General features: G+C 33.7%; 2 protein-coding genes across 2 annotated transcripts in view; both read left to right on the top strand.

The window, feature by feature from the left end:
* Window positions 1–294: 294 nt before the first annotated feature.
* Window positions 295–9,749, top strand: LOC132745657 (endoglucanase E-4-like). Its single transcript, XM_060734604.1, has 13 exons — window positions 295–383; window positions 1,533–1,710; window positions 2,930–3,086; window positions 3,357–3,512; window positions 3,787–3,954; window positions 4,596–4,783; window positions 5,423–5,588; window positions 5,896–6,007; window positions 6,482–6,632; window positions 7,454–7,598; window positions 8,076–8,247; window positions 8,867–9,048; window positions 9,625–9,749. The coding sequence occupies exons 2-13, from the start codon at window positions 1,540–1,542 to the stop codon at window positions 9,681–9,683; spliced, it is 1,827 nt and encodes a 608-aa protein (XP_060590587.1). The 5' UTR covers window positions 295–383; window positions 1,533–1,539; the 3' UTR covers window positions 9,684–9,749.
* Window positions 9,750–11,901: 2,152 nt separating this feature from the next.
* LOC132745655 (uncharacterized) overlaps window positions 11,902–19,365 on the top strand; it is a 30,593-nt gene continuing 23,129 nt past the window's right edge. Inside the window, exons 1-7 of the mRNA XM_060734603.1 lie at window positions 11,902–12,209; window positions 12,802–13,038; window positions 13,565–13,729; window positions 14,095–14,112; window positions 14,285–14,438; window positions 15,771–15,885; window positions 18,520–18,606. Of these exons, the coding sequence (XP_060590586.1) occupies window positions 12,173–12,209; window positions 12,802–13,038; window positions 13,565–13,729; window positions 14,095–14,112; window positions 14,285–14,438; window positions 15,771–15,885; window positions 18,520–18,606 (813 nt within the window). The 5' untranslated portion in view covers window positions 11,902–12,172. The remainder of the gene's footprint in view (window positions 12,210–12,801; window positions 13,039–13,564; window positions 13,730–14,094; window positions 14,113–14,284; window positions 14,439–15,770; window positions 15,886–18,519; window positions 18,607–19,365) is intronic.

Below are 19,365 nucleotides of genomic sequence, written 5' to 3'. Positions count from 1 at the left end.
TAAGGGCCGCAGGCCATTAATGCACATTTTCGGACCATTATCGCATAATGGCGAGCAGCAACCAAGAATTAACCTCTAATTAACGTCCTTATTCTGGTACGAATAATTGTCATCTTTAGTATTTCTTTAATTAAAAGTTCAAAATTATTCTCGTCTCTGTTCGTCAAGCTTCGGAAAATAGCTTCGGTTATTATTGGTAATAGCCGAGATGATGGTTCCGATTGAATTGTTCTCCCGCAAAATTTAAATGTTTACACCATTTTACAATATTAGACTGCATATTTGCGTAACGATATGAAATTATATAAAGTAAGGCCTTATCTAAGTGAGCTGCACAAGTTTTGGGGGAATCATCGTTTAGTGCCACAATAAAATACTGTGACGTGAGTAAATATAAAGTTCATTTGTGTCTCTTAAACTTTTTCTTGTAGATGAATTACGATTTCTTAATAATAAAAATAATATTATATTATACAATTATAGTTGCATTATTTAACTTAAAAGTAATAAAAACAAATTTTGCATGGTAAGTGATTTAAGTCACATACATGTACACTGTGAGGGCATATGACAACATCCAAGCTTTGTGGAGACTCGTTTCTATATGCATTATTTATTATTTTGTTGATTTTTTTCTAATGTAATTGCTTATTCTGACGCCTTTGCACGAAATGCTGTACATGGGATCACAAGTCAGCCACTATGAAAATGAAAAAGGAAGAAAGAAAGAAGAAAGAAAGAAGAAAGAAAGAAGAAAGAAAGAAGTGACATGAGTTTATGTTCAGTACAAACCGTACTGAAAAGAAAATTACATTTTATTAGTGAAACTCGGTGTAAAGTACCCATTTCAGTACGATATTTGTGCAATTGTAAATTACCACCTAACATAACAAATAGAATTGATAACGATTCACACCACTGACGATTCGCCTAATAACGACTCGCCACACCTTAGTGTCGATTCGTTGTATTACCAACACATCACATTGTCTTCATTCAAATCATCATCGTCAGAACAGTCATAATATTATGGTTGTTTAAAGCAATTATAATAGTTATAAAGCATGCATCCAGATTCATGCAAACTTCCATGAACATTTTGAAAATGTGCATAAAATAAAATAATAGGAAGTAAACAAAGAAAATTTACGTAAATAACAAAAAAAAAAGAAGAAAAAAGAGCCAGAATATGCCAAAATATTCCATACTGCGTTAGTCACGCTGTAGATATACAGTGCTTTACAGTAAAATTAGTCATTAATCGCAAATAACTTAACTATTGCTTGAATCTTGAATCTTTTTACTTTTCTTAAAACCTTAGTACATTTATATCAAATCTGACTGTCTTGAAAACATATTGGCTTATCTGGATGTATGTAGCTTGAACAGACAATACCGGGTACCGCTTTTTGTAGGTATAATGTACCTGTTTTTTCTATGGTTGCTTTTAACCATCCATATTTAAAGATATTTTCAAAGAGTAAGGGATAAGTATTTACTGTACAGATAATTTATTTACATCTTCTTCACAGACAAAAGATGTTGTCTCTTCTGCTGCTTGTCTGCGTGACGTCATCACTCGGAGCACCTGTGAACATTTTGAATTCATGGAACGGTGGATTTCAAGGAACGTTCACAGTTCATGCTGACCATGCTGTTCACGGATGGAAGGCTCACCTTACATTTGATAAACCCATTGATAGCCTCGAGGTAAACGGAAAATTACGGAAACATTGCAAAAACTCGTAAATTCTCAACAAATTTCGGCAATTGTCGCATCTTTTCGTTTCTTAACAAAATTACATAAGCGTTCAATTAAATTGTCCGGGGACAGCCAGTTTGATTTAATTTTGAAATAAACAAGATACAAGCAATAAGTTTTGTTTCGTGTATTTGAATGGCTGAAATATGTAGGGCTTTTAACTAAATCAAATAAGACATTGATGATTTGTATAACTGGTTTTTGAATTGATATTCACGAAAATAAAAATAAAATCGATCTACAGAATGTTGGCCGTATAGGAAAGAGGTCCGAGTCCGATCCACACCAAAAATGTCTAAGATTTTAATATGAACTTGACATTTAAGAAATTATTATGTCAATGCAAGTCTTAGTTTTTGACCCAAGCTTATTCTATGAATGTCAGGGTCCGATTTTAAACACTGTAGATAACCTTGATTATGTAATTGTCTTTATATAGTATCTCCATTTTTCTTGTCCTTGTTTTGAATCATTATAAGGCAAATAAAATTTATTCTTGTAGTGCAGTTTTTGAATGTATGGAAGTCCACCGACGCATGTATTAAATACTATGTAAAAACACAAAGTATTCGCGTCTGTTTGTTTGTTTGGTTTGGTATTTACAAACGTACGTCGATATCAGCACATATTAGTCATATTACGGTGGTCGGTCTATTAAAACGGCTTTTCTGGATAACTAACCAGAAATTGTCAATTTCCCCGCAAGAGACCGACTTCTTATCACACACGATATATGAATAAGCAGCGAGGAACAAATTACCATAAGACCAAAAGACGGAGATCAATAATCACGAAGGATACTAGAATATGGAAGACCGCTATAGCATTCACCTAATATATGAACTTATTTAATATCAATTTTTATTTATGGAAAACTTCAGGCGGTTACAGTTTAAGGTTTCAAACGACTTGAATTTAGGATGGCCATTTTCATCTTCAAGTTTTGCTTTCAGGAAGGAATTGCCGATTTATACAAAACTATTTTACGAAGCCAAACATGGAATTGCAAAGATCTATGCAAAACATTCGTGTCTGGAATACATATTACATATCCTAAGTCTAGATTATTTCTTATCAATCTGGATTATTTCAGTTTCTATTGTTTGAGACATGACTTGGCAAACGCTTTTGTTACAATAATAATTACTATGCTGCTATTTTTTTAAGATATGGAAAGCCACTGTCGTATCACACAGTCCCACAGAATGGGTCGTGAAAAACATGCCATGGGACGCGGATCTGAAGCCTGGAGAAGACTTAGTAATAGAATTTATTGGTCATATGTCAGGGGATCAAGCACCGCAATCAACTTACGTTATTGAAGGTAGGGGTGGAAACTCTGATGTTATAAGACATTATACAATGTAAAAACGTATTTCTGTTTTTTTTTTAATGATCTTTAATTTGAAGTTTGCAGTTGATTAAATTTGAAGATATCTTAGTCGTGATGTATCGTGTTAAGTAAGACTTGAGGTTCATCAGAAATGGTTCATCGTAAAACGCATCGAAACGCTACAGTTAAACATATTATTCATGATTATTTACGACAAAGATGTAAGTGAAAGTAAAACAAACGCTGTTTACTTACTTACAGGAGCCGGAGCAGGTTCCAGTTCAGGCACAATTGGCACAGGTGGTACCGGAAGTGGTACCACTGGCTCAGCAACACAGGCACCTAATCAGGCAAATACCCAGCCACCTGCAGCTCATACTGGTAACCCAATAACTCCCGGAAGTTCTTCTACCGGAGGTAAACAAATTTAAACTTTCTTTCATTATACATCTAAAATAATAATAATGATGATGATGAGGAGGATGATGATAATAATAAAAAACAAATAGACATGTAAATAAATAAATAAACAAAAAGAAAAACCTGAATGGCTGAGCAAATGTTGTATTCTATGGACTCAGGCTTTTAGCGTTTGATTGCTTAAGTAAGAAATATGACGTCACAGTAAAAAGAAGTGATCTATGATATCTGAAAATATTTTAAAGAGTAAAATTTATTATTAAATATATAGGATCGGCTATGAAGTACGATTATGGCAAAGCCCTCGGTCTGTCAATTTTGTTCTTCGATGCCCAGCGATCCGGTAAACTTCCCGCCAACAATCCAATACCATGGCGCGGTGATTCCGCTGTAAACGATAATGACCAGGGTCATGACCTTAGCGGAGGATGGTACGATGGTAAGTCACGTGTTTACAAAGTTCAGGATTTTTGGTGCCAATAGGCTTAGTAATTAAATCACGTGTCCATAAGCCTGTGAACACCTTGCAGATAGAGCAACTTAATGCATACTAATATCTACTCCCTCACCCCATCCACCATTTTTCCACTTGAAGCAACGTTAGTGTATAATTTCGTAAAAGAGTACTGCGATTCTTTCCGACTGAACTAGATATGAAATTAATGAAAATATAGCAGAACATGATAAGTTGATAAGTTGAAGTGATAACTTAACGTGCGATGATGTACACCATCTTGTGTAATGAATTTTCTTGTCATTTTATCTTAGATTTAAGTCCATTTTGTACTTGTTTTTAGTTCTAACATTTTCATTTAAGCTCGGTAATGAAGTGAAGTCTAGCAACTTTGAATCTTAGATTGATACCTTTTAGCAATGTAGCAATGTATGAGATTATCTTTAGAAAAAAAAAGAGCGAATGAAAAAAAAAAAAAAAGAAAAAAGAAACAGGATATCAAATACCGAAAAAGAAAATCTAGTTCCGTCATGTAAAAACTATATTTTTTCTTCCTTCAGTAAACAATATCTTATTAATTTGTTATAGTAAATTTTAACTCGTGCATACATGTATATTTTCTACAGCCGGAGATCATGTTAAGTTTAACCTTCCAATGGCTTTCTCCACGTGGGTGTTGGAATGGGGCATGCTAAAGTTCAAGGACGGATACGAGGCTGCAGGTCAACTTGACATGGCTTGCGATATGATAAAATGGCCGCTTGAATATTTCCTGAAATGTTGGGTTCCAAGCAAAAACACCTTATATGTTCAGGTAATGTTTTTAACTGTCAATATATTAGCGACTATGTCCAGGAAAAATACGTGATTATGGGACTGATTTTCAGAAGCCATTCATTTAAAAAAAAAAATATTTAAAATATTTATATTTTACGTTTGTAGTTGTAATGAAACGGTTTATGAATATTTTGACAAGTAATCCTTGAATGTATGATTTTTTCCGGATTTTATTTGATGTAAGAGCGAAACTATTAAAAACATTGGCGTGATATCCAATAAAGTTCTTTCTCGACATATTTTGCTACTTAATTATGTTTTGTTAGCTTCAACATCACATTTAAACAGCACTATTCAGTCATTAGTTTCCTAATTTTAACGCATTTTAACATCTTTGGTTTTCCGCCAAAATAATAAGATCTATATTTTTGATTTGTCAGTCATATTTTTGATATAGTGCAAAACTCGATGCTTTATAAAAACAAACTGAAAAGGAGAAAATTCTATAAGTTTTAATTTTCCGTTCTTATATAAAAAAGATATTAATTGTAAATGTAGATTCTATATATTCATATGTATATATTCGGGAAATTAAACTAATAAAGATTTTAATTATTAGCATCAAAATCAAAAGCGATTTGAATTTTCAAAAGTCATAAATGTTTTCAATGTTCAGGTTGGTGACGGTAACAGCGATCATTCTTTCTGGGGTCGACCCGAAAACATGAACATGGCACGTCCAGCGTTCAAAGTAACGCCAAGCTGTAAAGGAAGTGACGTAGCAGGTGACACGGTGTCTGCACTGGCTGCCGGATATCTCGTGTTCAAAGATGTTTGTCAAGGTATTATGAGTCATAAAGTCACCATTCAATGTCGTCTGCGACAAAACGAATTTTACAAGATTTTTCCTTTATAATATTTCTTTTAATAATTTCATTGTATGACATTTAAAATATTACACATATTTTACTTGTATAACCAGTATCAAGTTTATATCGAATATTCTAATCTCTTGTTTGTATGCTTTTTTCATTGGATCCTGGAAAAAATATTACTATTGACCTTGCTCGACCCTGGTCTCGATAACAATTGCATTATCAGTGCTCTCAGTACTTTGATTTTGATAACATTTCTTTTTACAAATTCTAGACACGGCCTTTGCGTCGAAGCTATTAACTGCAGCTAAGAGTTTGTACACGTTCACAAAAAGCAACCGAGGAATCTACACACAGTGCGTCAATGCTGCAGCCCAATTCTACAGGTAAAATGGCATTTTGCTTTCAGTGATTTCCCTTATCAGCAATACTTATATTTTGTGTTTTTTTTCTAACAAAAATAAGATTGTTTTTGTTTAATTGTCAGTCGTTAGAATGACTTTATTGTCAGTTAAAATGGCTTAATAACGTAGTAAACAGAAAACAATTATAAGTTTACACAGTTTAAAGAATTAAAAAAATGAATGGGCCTCTGTCCGTAGTGTTAAATGTAAAGTAAATGATATTTTCCGATTTTTCCTTTTCCCAATTTGTTCAACTCGATGTTAATTTTTTCGTTTAAAGGTTCTAAAGATTTTAGGCTTTAAATGAGATTCACTATCTTAAATTTGATACTCAAAAATGGATGCCGCTAGCAATCATTGTTAACACTGTGGAGAGGTCTGATGATCTCTCTAATAAAGGACCATAAACAAATGCAGAACTGCATAACTTAATATTAAGGTTTGTTATCATTTTAGCTCGAGCGGAGAGAAGGATGAAGTGGCCACTGCGGCTGCGTGGATGTACAAGGCAACTCAAGAGGACAAGTACCTGACCGATGCCAAATCCCTGTATCCTGCTGGAACACCTTGGGGCTTTGCTTGGAATGATGCCAACTCTGGTGCCGCTGTATGTTTCCTTTTTATTTTCAAAAATACTCGTTACACAGAAAACACTCTACCCAATCTTGCGTGCCTTTAACATCCAATGTGTACACTTACTTGCGATTATACGTGTTACTTCCAGTTACTGTACCTAACTTAGGAGCCTATTTTTTTTAACTTGAACCTTCCTTGAAAACTTGTTTATAAACTGTCAGTTAGATATTTTAATGGTAATGTATTAGATACTTTCTAGTCTCATTTGCACACTTATATATCGGGAAGAGGTGTAGTTTTAAGGACCAACAAATCGTAGAGTTTTTGCAGATTGTTTTATTAAAACGAATTGTTTTCATAATAATTTGATAACGATACAAGTTTTATGCTTATTTAACCTTTTTTTTTTCGGACCGGTGACGAGCACTAGTACCATATAAGGAAACATGGTCTAGTTCCTAGCAACTATCCATAGATGAAGGAACCTCTTTACAAATAGATAACCTCTTTGGATCGGCACTTCAATAATGTTGAATCATTTTTTAACATAGTATGTTTTTTTATTGCATTCGGGATTGAACTTTCAAACTCGTGTTCAGTGGAAATTACTCTCGCCCCTTCCCAACCAAGAAGGTCCATTGAAGCAACATGATTGGCAATATATTCATGTTTGTAATCCGCTCCTGGATTCTTTCGAAACTTTGCACTACCTATTTGAAATATTTTGGAACGTGTGTGACACGTGACAGTGTTCTCTACTGTGACGTCACTTCTAGTGGAAATTCCAATATGGTGGCACGCATCTATACAGTAATCCTTGATTGAAACAAGAAAACTTACGTTTGATTTTAGTTGTTGTTGTATGAAGCCACAAAGGATGATACCTATAAGAGAGACATAGAGGCATTTGTAAAGAGCTATTTGCCAGGTGGAGGTATTCAGACCACGCCTTGTGGGCTTGCCTGGAGAGACCAGTGGGGACCAAATAGATATGCTGGTAAGGGGTCATAGATGTATATTTTGTATATTTTTCTGTAGGTGTTTTTCTATGGTTTATAGAGCTAATTGTTAAATTATGGAACAGGGCGGGAAACTGGAAGACTCGCTTCTACCGTTATAATATCAAATAATAACTGTTATATTTTATTTTCATCTAAAAAATAATTATTTTTTCAATTGGGTTAACATAATCATCAATAATGCATAAAATTTATTAAGAGTTTTAATGGTTAAAACCTTGAAGCAATACATGTATGTTTATTGGTTTACCCAATCGACAAATGGCATAACGTACCTTTTCCTCATAAAATGAAATATATTAAGTTTAAGAATTATTGTATCAGCTAATGTAATCTAATTTGTTAGTTAATTCAAAGCCTATATATCATTAAGAATTTGTTTGGAAAAAAATATAATTATTTTCGTTTTGACAAAAAATAATTATTTTCGACGAAATTATAGTTTTTGTTTCCAGCGAACGCAGCGTTTATCGCAGCTATAGCCGCTGAGGAAGGTATCGAACCGGATTCCTTCAAGAACTTTGCCATGAGTCAGATAAACTATCTCCTTGGAGACAATAAATATCATATGAGTTATGAGATAGGTTTTGGTTCCAAGTTCCCTCAACATCCGCATCATAGAGGAAGGTTTAGAATTGTTTTTTTAATTATTTATTTTTATAACAAACTGGAGCTATAGAATATTGTCATACATGCTTGGAAAACATTCTTATATTGCAAACATGGAAATACGAACTCTGAGTTAATCATCACATGATATTGCACGGGTTTAAGTCTACAAATTTTTAATAATAATTAAAATAAATAATAATACTTATAATACTAATAATATTAATAATAATACTTATAATACTAATACTAATACTACTACTACTACTACTACTACTACTACTACTACTACTAATAATAATAATGATAATAGTGATAATAATAATAATAATAACCATCATCATCATCATCATCTTGATCACCACCATTTTCATCTTGATCAGCAGCAACAGCAGCAGCATAGTCGTCATCATCATTATCAGCAGCATAATTTTAAGATAAACATCATTATTATCATTACCATCATCATACTCATCATCTACACAGCCATCATCATTATCATCGCCATTTTTATTATCATCATTATCATCATCATCATCATCATTATCATAATGACCATCTTCATCATTATATTGATATTTTCACAATTTTTATTAGCGTTTTTAAATTTGACTATATAGATGTGAATTTTCTGCAGTTCTTGTCCTACAACAACAACACAGTGTAGCATAGGTGATCCAGGCCCAAACCCCAACGTCCTCAAGGGTGGTCTAGTAGGCGGTCCTGACAATGGTGACAACTATGACGACAGGCGTGACGATTATGTGAAAAATGAAGTCGCGTGCGATTACAACGCTGGTTTCCAGTCGGCCCTAGCAGGTAAATTTTGACCTTCATCTCAATATGCCTGAATGAGTTGTCCATATTACACTTTAAGTAGGACAAAAGTATGCACAGCTTTTAGGGATTAAAAAATAACGATCATCGTATTCAATACATTTAAGCACATTTAGATACCGAATTTGCCTGTAATTTGCTTTTATAAGTATATACGTTTTTCTTTTAACAACATGTGGATACTTTCAGAACGATTTTGTTTTTCCGAAAACGTATCATTATTGTACATGTATCACTATGCTTTCCAATTTTTGCAATGTTAATTAATTTTGTGTGACGGGACAAAGGTGATAGTTTTGAGAGAAATCAAAAATTACAATCGATGACGTTTTTCACAGTTTTCGTACTTTTATTGTTTCGACCCGTCACAAGAAAACTCGTTAATCCACTAGAATGAGCATGTTGGAACTATGACATTATTTTGTAAATAGCAAAACATGTGCACAGTTGATGCACTGTCTTTCAGATGAGAAAATAAAGTTTTGTTTGTCAGATTCATATAAAATTTAACATTTATATTCTTTTTATTATCATATATTATTTTTCTTTTATTTTCAGGATTGAGACATTTTGCTGCAAACAATGCTCTGCCACCAGCACCAACTTCCAAATGTTGATTCTATTTCTTATGTTACACATGTTTATATAAAAAAATGTTTACATGTTGAAATAAATTGTTTTAATGATATAAGACTTGTTCAGCCATTTTGGTATCACACCAACCTGACTAGAATAATTCATTTGAACCACATATTTTTGTATATACCGAACAAAGTAAAATAAAAAACCCGGTCTTTTCAAACAAACTCGTGAAACAGTCGGTCTGTTTTCCTGTGAACACAGTCGACAGTCTGTCTGTCTGTCTGTAGTCTATGCTAATGAGGGTCCATCCGCCTGTAAGGGCACACAATATTGCTTACGCTACCGGGTACGGACTTCGGACATTCCACCAGTCATGCTCTTAAAGAGTTAATTTTGAAGCACCCTAGCATAATTATCTATTCTCGTCGTCTTATCCTTCTTTATAGGGTTACTCCCCTCGGAATTAGTCAGGACATCGGCAGCTGGTGTGCAGTACAAGTTTCGATCTTTTGCGCCATCACAAGTCTTCAAATCTAGTGCCGATGTCCTGTGCCTCCTCAGCGACGAGCACGCTCCAAGGGGAAGTGAGAACTGATAACGACAGTACTAATTTAGTAACTCTTTGTATGTTTATAAGGGGGTTAATCACTGTCTAATTTTACTAGAAAGTTTGAAACAGTTATTTGCCCTTCTACAACGTTTGAAATGTCGCATGTATCTCACACATGACTTGATTTTTACCTGTGCTTTGCCGTGTTTCTAAAAATATTGGTAGTAATATTATTCATTTTTGGGTAATGTGCAAAAATATTACCCCGAATTCTCCGGTGGTTGGTCTTGGTACGTTTAGCTATATCACCAAGAGCGTGAAAATCGTGATAACCTTATGGACCTAATTACATTATATCGTAAGCATTAAGGACTTGTAAAAAATCAATTAAATACGAATGGATAACAAGTCGGAGTAGCTCAATTGTTTTCTTAGGTTTTATACAATTTCAGAAGACTTGGTGGAGTGGGAAAGCAATATCGGATTTTCCAGTTAAGACAATTATGCATCTTAAAGTTTGTTACGATTAGAAAGTGTCAGCTTAGGCCTCTTTCAGTTCCGACATTCCAAATGGACCTTGCACACCTACTAAACAATGGCTCTTTCACATTTTGCTGATCTTTTTAAATGAGAGCCATCGACATTTCCGTTGTAGAGTTATTGATCAAAACAAAGCTGAAAAGGGTCAGGTGTGTGTTTTTGTGTGTGTGTGTTTTTTTTATCGAAGAATGCAACGTCGAACTTTTTTCTCATCATTTGGGATGCAATTCCGATACGTAAAACCTCCAAAATGAATGACGTTACTGGAACTTTTATCAAATATCAACACTTGTGTTTTCTTTCAGGAGGAGCCACATCTTGATGAATTTTTTCTACTGTAAGGCTAATGATGATCCACATAATCTTGCATGTAACAGGCAGAGATACCTTCTTATGAAAGAAAATGTACTTTTTGCAATGCTGATGTAGGTGGCGAATTTCATTATTAGTTCACGTGTCAACAATTTTGTTGCTGAAAGAGAAAAATTGCTAATTAAGTAGTGGATACAATGTCAAAATAAAAACAGAACTTTGGAAACATATATAAAAATTAAGTATTGTTCTGTATGATTAAAAAAAAACCCTCAAATGTTGAACATTTTCAAAGTATGATAAAACATGCATATCAATGAAAGTAGTAACAGGTAATATTTAAAAACAAAATTCTAAGATTTAAAAAAAAGATGAAAATTATAATATTAGATAAGATGATATGTAGGAATAAGGGGGTGTTTACATGTTGAAGAAAATACTTATCTCGTTACATTGGCTCCAGAAATAAACTCCTATTTTAAGAGGAATATATGCAATATCCGAATTATCAACTACCTTCTAGTAGGTAGTTGGGGATTCGCGCAAATAACAAGCTGAGTCCCCTAGTAGACATTGGAAGACGGTGGTGTTTCCTTGTTGTCACGTTCTCAACTACCTTGATATAAATCCGATACGAAAGATGACGCCCTAAAAATCCCCCCCCCCCCCAAAAAAAAACCCCCAACAACAAAAAACAAATAAACAAACATGACCTTTAAAATCGGCGTAAAATCAGAACAAATCGTTCAAGAGCAATTCAAGGTTATTTTCATACGCATTTTCATTGCAGCACGTGTGCATGTATTATCTATAGATAAGGGCTACCTACATACCAAACCACGTACTTAGGACTACAATTTCATCTCATACTTTATTTCAAAATATCTATGTTCCTTTGACGAGGAAGTCTATCTGACATTTTTATCAGATGGGGTTCTTTCGTAATTGACCAATACCAGTAAAAACATATAAAAAGAAATACAGGCACAATACATGCATAGTTGTGAAGACTACACTTGTAATGATTTAAGAATGTTTTTAAGAAAGTGTATACAAATTTAGAGCAAATTACAAGCAGTGTATATTTTGACTATATACGTGGTGTATTTAAAGCATTCAACAATGTTGCAGCTTGAGACGACGATGTTACTTATATTTGGTAAGCATAATTTTGTACAATATACAGTTTTGTTTGAGAAAACAATAAGTCATCCACTGAACTGAGAAGGGTTTCATTGATTTTGTATCAAAGAATATAAGTTATTTGATAATTTAGATTACAATATTACAATATAACACATTTTTTTTTTATTTAGTAATTTATTTTGTATTTCTTAACGTGAGAGATGTTGCCTTTTCTGTTGTCCTTTCCGACATCTCTCTCATGAACATATCCAATCAAACAGAGCCCATTATTTTCACTTTCAAACTTTATGTTTATTGCTCTCCAGTGCTCTTCCCTTTTCAAGTTTAAAAAAAAACACATTTGTCAAATAATCTCACTTTCAGGTTGATGTAATTTTGACTTGTATTCAATTTTACTCATACAAACAATCAATTAATACATTTTCAGTCAGGTTTGACACGGTTACATTAATATCATGACACGATGAATAATATGTTAGTAAGATTTCTTTATAGAACAACTGAAAATAAGAAGCTATAAATGTTTGGTTATTGTTGCTTGAGTAAATAGCAATCAACGTAACAAACAGTATGAAACATAAAGGGTTAGACATTCTTCATACTAGGTTTCTTCACATATCATTGTGCGGCGTCATGCAACGGTCAGGTTCGTGTGCTAACAGATGTCAGTAGAAGAGGGCCTTCGTATGTAATTAAATCGTCTTCCGAGCCTTCTATATCCGACTCTACACTTGCGTCTGGGTGGTACGTGGCTAAGGACAGTGCTAGATACTACACGCTTGTTAATGGAACGTCACCTAAATACGCACATTGTGGAACTGCAAACCCGATTTATATCAAAGGTAGTTTATCATTTGTATATTTGTGGCAACTCAATTCTTTGACTTTATACTTAATTTCTTTTCTGTTTGTTAAGCTAAACAGGGAAACTATCGGATATGTTATTCAGGGGTCGTTGGTTCGACCCTCGGGCGAGGCGTTATTTCTCATTGAGAACTGTTTTCGGATATTGTTTCTAACATGTAGTCATTTGTCTCTGACCTGTTTTAGTATTCATGCGGTTATTACTGGTTAGTTATCCAGGAAAAGTGGTTTGATGGATCGACCACCGATATATGACCAAACAATGTGTTACAATCGGCGTAAAAACAAGAGGACCAAACAAATTTTACCATGTTTACACCCAGGCGTTTATTGAATAACAGCAACAAGATCTGCAGCATTCAAAGATTTCTAATAAAGTTTAGTAAGAGCTGAAATTGTTTCAAATTAATGTCTATACATTAACATAAACGATTGTTTTTGTCCGTGACATTTGCATGGAATCACAGAAATGCAGAATCACATTCTTTTTAACTTCACCTCTAGACAAGCTTGGAAAACTTGACGAAGATAAAGAATATTCACTCATTGCATGCTTAGTTGATTTTGACAACAGTTGTAAACAGCGTTATAACATAAAAGTTCGCAAATGCAGACAGGGAATTCAGTATTATCTTACTCCAACTGATGGGACAAGTGCATACTGTTTTGGTATGAACATATTTGATATGAATTGGTTAAAAAATTTATATTTTTATGAAATGAGACATATGAAAACTGTACTATAAACATCATACATGGAGAAACATTTCAGTTAACTAGACAACTTTCCTGGTCATTTTTTAAATTTAAAATTGCATTTTGTAACTATCAGAGAGAAATTTTGAATTCTTAATGTATATTCTTTATGGAATTAAGAATGGTTTAATGTAAAGGCAACGGTACCTTAACAAATACATAAACTTTTTAAACCTTCTAAATAATATGAATAAAAAATGTGAAATGAAAGTAATAAAACAAATGTTATGTGAAATATTATAAAACATATACTTATTCTTAAATCCTCTTTTTTACAGAACCATCTTCTTTGTCAGGTAAGTTTAAAGATTACACGTTGATCTAAATATCTAACTTAAATCAACAATAACATTTTCTTTTAACTCACAAACATTTGCATATATTTAGAATTTTCATTGTCTTAGCCCTCGATATTTTATGTTTATTACTTTACACTGGTGCTTGGTTTGAAATTGTCATATATTTCAGTGGAGGCAGCTGCACCAAATTACACAATTCCTGGTAACATCCTGGTAAGCGTTGCACTAATGTACAGACTGACAGACCAAAGATTGGAACCGGAACTTGACTTCAAATGTAATTTCGCATCAGAAAACACTTCATATTACTATGAAGTCAGCTGGTAATAGTTTGATAAGCTTATCATTTATTTCTTAGAAATATAAATAAACTTTATAAATATAATTTTAGAATTATAAATACAGTGTAACTTCTGAATTCCGGAACTTCTAAAATCAACATTTTTCAGGGTCCCGAAATTTCTCCTTCTGTTTTCTTTGTAATCAAAACCTCTGAATTACGAAACTTTTAATTTCTGAATTCCAAGCTTTTTTCTGGTAAAATTTGGGTTAAATCAATTAAAATTTACTTCCAAAATCCGGAAATTAAAAAAGGTGTGGAGGAATATTATACTTGTAATTGAAAAACCTTCAAAATGTCAGTATCTTCCAATTAACAGTACCCATTTATCTTGACACCTATTAGAATTACAACCTGTCAAGCATATCAAACACTTGTTTAAAGTGTGAAGGTTAAGACATTGAAAAAAGTAATGTGATGAAATGAAAAAAATACAGGTAAATAGCAGGTACTACATGTATATGAAATATACTAAATTAACATTTTGCCCTTGTATCAGCAAATTCAGTTATAGGTGATTATGAAATTTAAAATACTAAAAGTCCTATAATTTTGCTATTTTATCAATTTAATCATCTTCATATATTTTTCATCATGTCTTACTATAAAACAGTTCATGTATAATAATTGTACTTTGTTCAGATTATTCCGAACTTCTGAATTCCGGAAACTTTAAAATTCCGAACTTTTTGGCTAGTCCCACAGGTGTTCGGTTTTCAGAAGTTACACTGTAAACGATAATATAGATGTTAACAAACAAATACATTCACTTTAAACTTAATCATCTTTATACATCTGCAAATAATACCGTTTATCACTACTGAAACATTTCTCGTTGACCCGGGTGTATATAATGCAAAGTTCGCTTTAATTATATTGAACAACGGATACTTGCATCATCTTTACATACTCGTCAATAAAATAGAAAGTGATTAGTCTATAGTATTGAAGCCAGATACCAGCTTCAATGTTGAACTGTAGTGTTAAAACAAACCTGTTGCCATACTTATTGATTTATATAAGGATAGTCTCATAAGAAAATAAACTAGTAAGCTTTTCATATATTTTCTCAAACGTGGCATTTGTATCATATCGTATTAATATAAAGATGTATTAGGGAATTTGTATAATCAATATCATGTTATTAAAGCAATGCGACTTCTCTCTCCTTTTGCCGCCCTTATGTCCACTCCAGGGTTTTGTTGGGTGTCTTCTTGGTGCCCTACTTGGGTGTGTCGGGGCTACGTCCTGTGAACGTTAGCTTTACCTTGTTGATCTTTATTCTTGTTTTTTAAACATATATGTAATCTTAAAGGATTATTAATGGGCGACTCGAGAAGACATTTGCACCAGTGAAGATAGATGATGTAGATGGTACAAACCTTAATGAGACGACTTTTCGCAGCTTGGGATCCAAATTTGGAATATCTGTATGTATTAACTGGAACACGACATGCAAGCGGTCAGTTACAAAAGAAATGATTTGTATTTTCCAAATATTGAAATACAACACATTATTTAGCCTATTAAAAATGAATACGTTAAAATAAGTATGTTGCATCCAAAATTCTCGTAGCAACTTCGTTATTTAAATAAATGTGTGATACGGTTTACCATTTGTATGTGAAGTTCAAAACACTGAAAGGTCCGTTGATGCCTCAGAAACGCAATTATTTTAATTTCCCAAAAGCTTTTTATCTTTGGTGCTCTCTCATAGTTTCAAGAAAGTTTCTCGTTGGTAAATTACCTCAACCACCTAATGCCTTTGTTGCCTTTTGGCAATGAGATACGGGTATCAGATGTGGTATTTTGTATGGAAGTCAAAATACTCCTTTGTTTACATTTTGTTACTTTAATGACAAATAATGTCACGTTTAACACCACATTCTTCATGTGATAAACAACTAGCTCAAAGTGATTAATAAAAAAATCATTCTAAAAAGAAAATATGTATTCGTTTCTGAGGTAAAATGTGCCTTTACAAATATTTACACGATCACCGTTTTCAATATCATTTGAAGGATAATGTTATCTTTAACAATGGTCCTGTTTCGCAAGTGTTTTTTTTTCTAAAAATATTTCAAAAAGATGTTTAAGAATTGTTAAGTATTGCATGTCTTTAGAAATTTCTTAAATGACACATAATGTTTTCAACCTTTTAGTGTTTAAAATACAATACGATTAAAATGAATTTCCAATAGATTTTTTTATTATGTCTCCAAAAATATTGGGAAGAAACATTGTTTTTGCCTTCGCCGTCTATCTGTCTGACTGTCCCGTTATCCGTCCGTACGTCTGTCATTCCATCCGCATTCAGCTTAGCTGACTTTCACAAATCAAACTGCTGGCAGGATTTCAATGAAACCTCATAGGAGTGATCAGTTCAAAACCTAGCTGTGCATATCGTCTGTACGTTCCGCTTCGCTGCACAAACTGGCCGCAAGAACTATAATTAGAAAAATCTTGTCCGGCTTTCACAGGTCACACTGCTTGCGGTATTTCAGTGAAAAGTCACAGAAGTGATCAGTACCATCCCTATTTGTGCATATCGTCTACACGTTCAATTTGGCTGCACAAAATGGCAACCCGAGCTAAAAATGAAAAAATCTTGTATGACTTTCACAAGTCAAACTGCTGGCGGTATTCCAATGAAACTTCCCAGAAGTGATCAGTACCATCCCTAGTTGTGCATGTCGCTAGTATTTCTTTTGCTCAGCTTCATAAAATGGCCACAAGAGCTATAAATAGAAAAAGCTTGTCTGGTTTTAACAGGTCAAATTGCTGGCAGGATGTCAATGAAAGTTGACAGGAGAGATAAGTACCATCCCTAGTTGTACATATCGCCCGCACGTACTGCTTTACCGCTTGGCTGCACAAACTGGCCACCAAAGCTAAAAATATAACAAATCTTGTCCGGCTTGCACAGCTTAAATTGCTGGTGGGATTTCAATGAAACTTCTCAGACGTGACCAGTACCATCCCTAGTTATGCCCCCTTCGAAGAAGAGGGGGTATATTGTTTTGCTTTTGTCGGTCTGTTTGTCTGTCGGTCCGTCGGTTTGTCGGTCCGTCGGTCTGTCTGTCGGTAGACAACATGGTTTCCGCTGATTATCTTGAAAAGTATTCATCACAAAGTCTTAATATTTCACATAGTGATTGGGCATAACTAGTTAATGACCCCTTTTGATTTTGGGGTCACTAGATCAAAGGTTAAGGTCACAGAGACCTTAAATGTCAAAATGGTTTCCGCTGATTATCTTGAAGAGTCGATGACCCCTATTGATTTTGGTCACTAGTTCAAAGTTCTAGGTCACAGGGGCCTTAAATATCTCATTATCTTGAAAACTATTTATCACAAAGTCTTCATTATTTTTCTTTTTTCCATAATTGAACACTTCCATGTACCCATTTATGGCAAGTTTCTGTAACAAAATTACCAATTATGTGAGTCAAGGGCAAGAAAGGGGGCATATGTGTCGGCACTATCTGCTCCTCTGCATAAAATGGCCACCAGAGCTTAAAATAAAAAATATGTCCGGCTTTCACAGGTTGAACTGCTTGTGGGATTTCAATGAAAGTTGACAGGAGTGATCAGTACCATCCCTAGGTGTGCATATCGCCCACATGTTCCGCTTCCCTGCACGGAATCGCCACCAGAGCTATTAATATATTTTTTTATCCGGTTTACACAGGTCAAACCGCTGGTGGGATTTCAATGAATGTTTACAGGAGTGATCAGTACCATTCATTGTTGTGCATATTGCCCGCATGTTCCGCTTCCTTGCACAAAATGGGCCGTCAGAGCTTTACATGAAAAAAAAATTCCGGCTTTCACAGTTAAAACTGCTGGCAGGATTTTGACAAAATTACAGGAGTTGTCAGTACTATATACGAGTTAAAATGTCACCTAAAACGTAACATTATGTACTCGTATATACCTTGTTTGGGAGACATATGATTTTGTGACAAACAACCCTTCTAGTTATCGAATTAATTCGAAAAATATTAACCATATTAATTTTCATAATTGTTATACCAGAATAATTTTTCATTAATTGTTACCAGATTCAGTGCGCAGTAAGAGTATCAAGTACTTTTACCGGGAATCAAACAAGCCCTCAAATGAGTGATATATTCTACGCTGGTGTAAAGGTAAAATTATGTTTTAAAGTCTATAACTGTAACAGCGATAAACAATCACACTGATAAATGTTATTATACGTAAGATTGAATAGATTAAACCTAAAAATGAATAAACGACACATTCAGATAATAAGGACCAGCAATAGATATCGTTAATCTTAATAACAACCACAAAAATTGTAAAGAACAAACACTTCTTAACCTAGCAGAAGAAGACTCAATTAGGTCAAACTCGGATTTTGGAACGGTTTTGGGTGATCTGAAAACTTTTATAAAACTTTTTAATGAACTTTCTATTGAAGAATTATCTTTTGCAGAGACACTCTTGTAAGCTAGATGTTGATGATTATGTTTTTGTTTTATAATATTAGAAACATATTATACTGACATGCACGCATAGGTTCAGATGGTTTAGGTCTGTATATGTGCTTGTTACATACCCGCTTACCCGATGGGATCTTCACGATATATATGACTGCACACTATCTTTAATAGTATCTAGTATAGCTGAAAATGGAACAGTAGACTAATGCCAAAACTTTCTGTATTGGTGTGAAATATTAAGCTAAAGAGTATATAAATATCTTTGTGAAGAGATATTTGCAGTTTTATATACACTTTCTTGTGTGTTTGATTGAAAATTGGGTACACTTAAAATTTACTATAATATCCGGATGTTTTGTACAAATGTTCAGAATTATATGAAGATGATTACTTTTGCAGACATAGCAATGCCCCATTAGTAGATGATATAATCTGACGGGTTTT

The sequence above is a fragment of the Ruditapes philippinarum genome, unplaced genomic scaffold (assembly GCF_026571515.1).
Source record: "Ruditapes philippinarum isolate M1 unplaced genomic scaffold, ASM2657151v2 ctg102_1_1_1_1, whole genome shotgun sequence".
Classification (NCBI taxonomy): Eukaryota; Metazoa; Mollusca; class Bivalvia; order Venerida; family Veneridae; genus Ruditapes; species Ruditapes philippinarum.
Note: the sequence above shows the minus strand (reverse complement) of the source record. Positions and strands in the feature narration are given on the sequence as shown.

Coding starts and splice junctions, on each gene's coding strand:
- LOC132745657 (XM_060734604.1), top strand. CDS start 1,540: ATGTTGTCTCTTCTGCTGCTTGTCTGCGTGACGTCATCACTCGGAGCA. Junction 3,513..3,786: donor CGGAAGTTCTTCTACCGGAG/GTAAACAAATTT, acceptor TTAAATATATAG/GATCGGCTATGAAGTACGAT. Junction 6,008..6,481: donor GCTGCAGCCCAATTCTACAG/GTAAAATGGCAT, acceptor TTATCATTTTAG/CTCGAGCGGAGAGAAGGATG.